This window comes from Lolium rigidum, chromosome 1, assembly GCF_022539505.1.
Source record: "Lolium rigidum isolate FL_2022 chromosome 1, APGP_CSIRO_Lrig_0.1, whole genome shotgun sequence".
In the NCBI taxonomy this organism is placed as follows: domain Eukaryota; kingdom Viridiplantae; phylum Streptophyta; class Magnoliopsida; order Poales; family Poaceae; genus Lolium; species Lolium rigidum.
In genome coordinates, this window is record NC_061508.1 from 103,613,096 (window position 1) to 103,619,374 (window position 6,279).

The 6,279-nt window shown below is 43.4% G+C and overlaps 1 protein-coding gene across 2 annotated transcripts; it reads right to left on the reverse strand.

The window, feature by feature from the left end:
- Positions 1 to 735: 735 nt before the first annotated feature.
- On the reverse strand, positions 736 to 5,994 carry LOC124678910 (squamosa promoter-binding-like protein 16). Of its 2 annotated transcripts, none has more exons than XM_047214775.1 (3): positions 5,555 to 5,994; positions 2,438 to 2,568; positions 736 to 1,580 (listed from the first exon to the last, which is right to left on the reverse strand). In XM_047214775.1, exons 1-3 carry the CDS (start codon positions 5,992 to 5,994, stop codon positions 931 to 933), a joined length of 1,221 nt encoding a protein of 406 aa, XP_047070731.1. In that variant the 3' UTR covers positions 736 to 930. The 2 variants fall into 2 exon arrangements, with proteins under 2 accessions (XP_047070731.1, XP_047070726.1); XM_047214770.1 differs by having other exon boundaries at positions 736 to 1,606; positions 2,422 to 2,568.
- Between the last annotated feature and the right edge of the window lie 285 nt (positions 5,995 to 6,279).

A 6,279-nucleotide genomic window follows, 5' to 3' on the forward strand; every position in this document is an offset into this window, starting at 1 on the left:
CAAGGCCTTCGACCAGACGACATCCCTCCGTCCGACCGCTTGCAACGGGTTTAGACTGGATGGATGGGAAAAGTGAGGAAAAGTTTAGCGGCTGGTGAAAACTGAGTACAACTAAGGAACCAAGGGCACTAAAATAGATATCCCTTTTATCAACACTTTGTGTGATCCATGAGTTGTAAAACGTCTATACTCTCTACTCTGAATTTCGAAAATTCGCAATAAATGGTTGTATGCATCAATTGATGCAGAGGCCGAGGCTATGCTCCCATTTCAAAAAAAAGAACTTTTCTTTTTTCTTTTTCTTTTTCTGTCTCTTTCATGTATTGGTTTCTTGTGTTTTTGTTGGGTTTGATATCAAGCCTACTCAACTTGCTCATAAAAAAGACTTTTATATTCTTATTGTTGTTGGTTTATGAGGGACCTATAGTGTTTAAAGCGAGGAAATTAGGAGGTGATACAATTCATCCTCGACATGCAAGTGGCTAGACCTAGAAAGCCGAAAACCTCTAAACATTGCCGGGCCAGCAAAATTGGGAACCCTGTGCCAAACTCTAAAATGGGGCGCCAACGCAAGAAAGATATGCCAGAAAAAGAATCCACTACCGATTTGGAATCCTAGCGTCTCACGGTTTACAAAAACAGCATAGTACTCCATCTGTCTCATATTAAGACATTTTGGCAAAACTAAATTAGTATGCGAAAACATATTGTGAAGTTATTATATGGAACAGACTGTTGAAAACTGACACCATGATGCGGAAATATTTCGATCAGCAATTTATGCCGAATTAGTCCACACGAATGCTTGCGAGTAAAATGAATACAAGAAAAGAAAAGAAAAGGAATGGTGCAGAATGAACAAAAACAATGCTGATCACTAGGGAGAAGAGAGGAACTCTACTGTAAGCACGCAAGAACAGCTAGTGAAAACTACTGCCAAGGGAAGGGCAGAGACGGCGGTGCGCCCTCCGAGGAGCCTTCGCCGCCGACATGAAATATCCCGTTGTAGCTCATGTCATTGTTGTCCGAGCTTAGGACAGTGTTCAGCTGCTGCTCATTTCCTGCCACGGGGCAAGAAAACCCCGTCGCCGACACGGCACCGGTTGAAGCCTGAGAGCGTGAGAACCAGGATGAGCTGCCGAATTGCAGGTTAGAGAACAGAGGCTGGGCAATGGGGATGTGATCGGTCTCCTGGACCATCTGGCCAACATCGATACTGGAGGAGTTTGCTGGAGCTGACAGAAGAGAGAGAGCACAATCCGAGTCGAGCACCGGAGTCAGCCCATCAGAGAACATCTTGGTGCTGCTGCTACTGCTCTCGGGAGGAGCTACAGTCTTGAGGAGGGGTTGGCAAACTGAAGGCTCATGCACCACGCCTGTGGCGAAGTTTATTTCGCCTTCCTGTAGGAAAGGAAAGCGCCGTCCTTCTTTGGCAAAAGTAGATGTAGAGCCAACAAACTGCTGCCTGTTGCCGATGCCTAGAGGGATTTGATGTGCGTAATATGGGCTCTCCTCAGTTTTAATGATCCCTGACCAGTTTTGCTCCGATCTTGGGGTTGGAAATGACGAAAACCTTGTTCCTGCATTACAAGACAATGTCAATTGGCTGCGACAAGAAGGTAATGAAACTGCCCCATGGCAAAAGAATGAGTAAAATCATGTTACTATGCAACCATTTCATTGTCCAAAAGAATGAATCAATACGGAATCCTCATATAATTCTTCAATTAATTTAAAGTGAATTAAGCACCAAAACTAATGATAATTAATATCCAATAAGCACGCCGAAAAGGTAAACCAACATTTACACTTGGCTGGGATTTATATGTTTGGTTAGGCTTGTTTCTGTCGTTTGGCTTATAAACCACGACACTTAAATTTGTGCTTTTGGTTTATATCATCAGGCTACAGTGTCTAGTCAAAAGCCAAAACCGAAGCTAGGTGCTTTTGTGGCTTATAAGCCAAAATCTAAAAGCCCGAAATAAGCCCCACACCAAACAGCCCCTAATTGTGCAGAAAGAAAAAGGTGGTTGTTCTCCTAATGAACTAGAACTTTGGCTTGTGTTACAAATGGAGCGAGATAACAAAATATTCTTCTTTGTAAGGTGTTATTCATCCAACCGCAGCTTGAAAGGGGTACATTAACAGATAAAGTAAGGTTTTATTCATGCAACTTTGAATTACCGGATATCTTCTTTGTGAATACTAATCGCACGACTAATTTACAGAAGGAAAATAGCTGAATAAAGCACAAATGTGCAACCTGGTGAAGTAACAGGCTACCAGGTAATTACACAGCTACAACATACCGAAGAATGTCAATGCAATAGGTCAACATCCTAGGTGAGTCATGAGTTAAAATATGTCTGACAAACTATTCCGTGTTTCCAACAATGTATGCACTGTTAAAAAAAAAAGAACAGTAGGAAAAAGTGACCTTGTTGACTTGTCATAAAACTTGCAGAATTCATGGTATCTGGCTGCGGCTTTCTCCGACGACGGTTATGCCCATCCAGGCGCTTTCTACAGCTGCGCTTTGCCTCGTCAAATTCGGTAAGCAGGTGAAACCTACAAAGACATAAACTGATGATCAGACAATTGCATATAAGTCAGGGAAATGAAGAAATTGCAAGATCAATACATTATTTACTGCTTATGCGCACAGGATCAATATCAAGTGACAACACCAGGAAATGAAGATAAGGCAATGCAAATGTGCAAACAGTTGACATAAAATCTTAATAACATGCTGAAAGTTGATTTACAAACATCTCACATTTTGGTGTTTCCAGCTACTTTCAAAAGCAAAGCTACCACTACAAATAATGGAATAAGCAACGCCTCAAGTGTCTTCCAGTAAAAAAAATCAACTCCCAAGTATCAAAATCTAATGGTGGAAAGCAACTTTAATAAAACGAAGGAGAAAATTTTGCGGAAAATATTTTCCATAACTAAAAAACATACATCTGAAACATAGCAACACTATGTTATCCTTACTGATATAAAGATGAGGCATCATGCGCCTTTTTTCTACAAAGAACACGGCAACAGAAATTATAACTTGGATGATGCTTTCTTTTCTAAGTTCTAAGGAGACAACATATTCTACTATTCTAGTCTTATTTTATTAACTAAATAAGAGATTCCTGACCTATGTTTATTTTATAACAAGATAAGATACTCCTAGGTAGCTAGACACATGACTTGAAGTTTAAAATATGCTCCCACTAAACCACGGAACTACATATTGTCAGAATACTTAATATTGCTCATACATATTCTTGGAATATATAATGTACAGTACACAAAGGGACCACTTAATTCATCTGTTGAGCACTGCTTTCAGTGCTTAGGCGCCTTCATCGTGGATAAAAAAATTGTATTCAAGATTTGGCGGCGGCAGACAAAAATATTGCGAAGCCTATTTAGCTTGGACCATATGTTTAGAGGGATGCAAGTTTGTTGGGACAATGGAAGCACTTGATTAATAAAGTCTGTAACAACTAACGGAGCAATCATCATTGGGAACTCTCCCCACTTGGTAAGATATTCATGTACATCAAGGGAATAAACATGATGAGAGGAACACATTAGCATCCTATCAAGTTATAAAGGTGCAAAGGTAGAATGGAATTGTCTGCTTTGCTCACCAAGATATAAAAAAATTGGAAGAACCATGACTGTGCTTTAAAGTGTCCCAAGTTATGAAAAGATGGCACATATATGAAATACTTCAGGAGAACAAAATACAGAATAATAGTATCACATATATGAAATACTTCAGGAGAACAAAATACAAGAATAATAGTATCACATATATGAAATACTTCAAGAGAACAAAATACAGAATAATAGTATCATAGATGGTCCAGGCTGAGGTAGAGGATGTACAGTAGGATTGTAGGGCTACTGATTTTATCTTTGAAATGGACAACTAAAACTCTAGTAAAAAAAATACAAAAATTAGATGTAACTTTTTTGATCTAACAAGTTCAGTTCATATATCATGATTATTTCAGTATTCTGATTAAAAGGCTGATGAATGCAAATAAAGATAGATAACTGCAGAAGTGAAACTCGGATAAAAAGTGGGTCAAGTGGTACCAAAGCACCTGAAACAAGCAAATTATCGCTCACTATTTAAAATGCACACCTAAAAGGGATATTATCATTATATAGAAATATAGTACTGTTCTTGTTTTTTTATTTTCTGAGGACCACCATATGTTACTTTAATGTCCTAGAAATGCTATCCCCACAACATAGTGCCAAAAACTGTGAAACATTAACATCACAAACAGTAGTTGCCCTGCATGGCTGCATGTTTAACAAATTGTACATTTTAATTAAAAAATCACTCATCAGTTTCCCATGAAGTCCAAACTGAGGATGCTAGATATCTCATTTTTCTCTTGGTCATCCACCCAATCTCTAGATCACATAATATGGGTTACTGTCATCATTTTAATATTTAAGCTGGAGAACATCATTTTCAGTTGTCACTAACATTGACCTTTTAATGAAACTAAAACATTCAGAAGGTTCAGGCCCTTGGCAGTTGGCAAGGCTGGCCAACCTGACAATATAAAGCTAAGGTTGTCCTTGTACTGTACAGAAGTGCATCCACACAGTGCATCATACAGAGTAGGCGCTCTTTGTAGCTGTACTAAAAACTTTCAAGATTTGGGCGTTAGCACCAGCTTTTGCTTTGAAACAGAAGGCTTCACTGTCACAGATGTGGTAGGGCAGTTGTTGCCGCGTGATGAATAAAGCGGGCTGCCATATTTAAGGAATTGACAGTCCGAGTCCCACGCAAAACATTCTGTCGCGGCCAAGAAATCCACAGGAAAAAGCGAAAAAAATGCACATGGCCACCTATTTCTTGCTAGTTTGCACATGGAAACGGATGTACTACAAGAAAATCATAACAGGCGTCTGGGGTAATCATCAATCGCCCGGCCGGCCGATATCAGAACAGTGTCATAAAACAGAGAAAACACATCTCCAGTTACAGCGCAATTGACCTTCAGAAAACGATATAACGGCGCAACTGAAAACTGGACACAGGCACACAGGGACTGATTCAGTTGGGTGATCGGCTGATGATCATTGGGTGCCTGTGTGATCTTTGACAGATGGGTGCAAATTTTTTCGATATGGGAGCATTGCTCCGGCCTCTGCATCAATAGATGCACACAGCCATACAGATGGGTGCAAATGCGCAGTGCTGAGAGGAATTGACGTACTTGAAAATCGGTGCAGTCCAACAAGCTCTGAGCAGCACAAAAGCAGTGGGGGGAGAAACAAAGGAAAAGCCCTGCAATAATTCAGGTAACACAAGCTGCCACGATAAAGGGTGACAAGAGAAAACGAGAGGCCGAAAAGGCATGGTGCCGGGAAAGGTAAAGATGTGCATCCTTGAAATGAGACAGGCAGAATTATGCTCGAACAAAGAGAGAAAGAAAGAAAGAAAAAATGATCAATGAACATAGCAGACAAGGATCAGAACGGAGCCTGCCTAGTGAATTTTGGCGGGTGAATGAGCGAATTTTACCTGCTGCACTGCTGGCAGAAGCGCATCTCGCGGCCGGCGACGGTGACCACGGGGGTCTTGGAGTGCGCCTCGCACACCTTGTGCCGCCGGTGGTAGTCGCGGCACTTGCTCAGGTCCGCCCTGCACCCGTCCACCGCGCACGACGGGCACTGCTGCTGCTGCCCAGCGCCGCTCGACATCGCGCGCGGCCGCTTGGACGCGCCGGGCGACGACGACGCGGAGGCCACCGCGGGCGCAGGCACCTTGCCGCGACTGTCCGCGGCGGCGCCGAACTCGCCCAGCCCGCCGAGCTTCAGGTCCACGGAGCACTCCGGCCGCCCGCCGGCGGCATTACCAATGCCACCCGCCGACGCCGGCCCGCCCGCGGGCGCGGCGGCGGCGTCGTGCTCCAGCTCGGCGAGGTCCCATGCCCCGGGCGGCATCTTGAGGTCCCAGTCCATGCCGACCACGAGCACTCCGGCAGCCCGGCGGAGGACACGTACAGCGCTAGGTTGGCTGGTCTGCCTAGCTAGGCGTATAGTGGTAGCTCGCTATCGCTAGTTATGGCCAAAGCTGAGAGCTTTCCCTTTCATCTCGCGCACACCCACACAACACAAGCACCTCGGGTCGCTGTCTGAAGCTTGTGTGTTGGGCTTGGCTGCTCCTCTTCCTCCGCTGTCCCTCTCATTCCGAGGGGCTTCTCCTCCCTTTTGTGCAAGCAGCTAGCTGCCAGTACAGCTTCTACA

What these genes read in the sequence shown, in the direction of transcription:
- LOC124678910 (XM_047214770.1), bottom strand. Translation starts at nt 5,994, where the DNA reads ATGGACTGGGACCTCAAGATGCCGCCCGGGGCATGGGACCTCGCCGAG. An exon ending in TTCTGCCAGCAGTGCAGCAG is followed by an intron (nt 2,569 to 5,554) that starts GTAAAATTCGCT and finishes ATGTCTTTGTAG; the next exon opens with GTTTCACCTGCTTACCGAAT. An exon ending in CAAGGTCACTTTTTCCTACT is followed by an intron (nt 1,607 to 2,421) that starts GTTCTTTTTTTT and finishes TTCTTGTCGCAG; the next exon opens with CCAATTGACATTGTCTTGTA.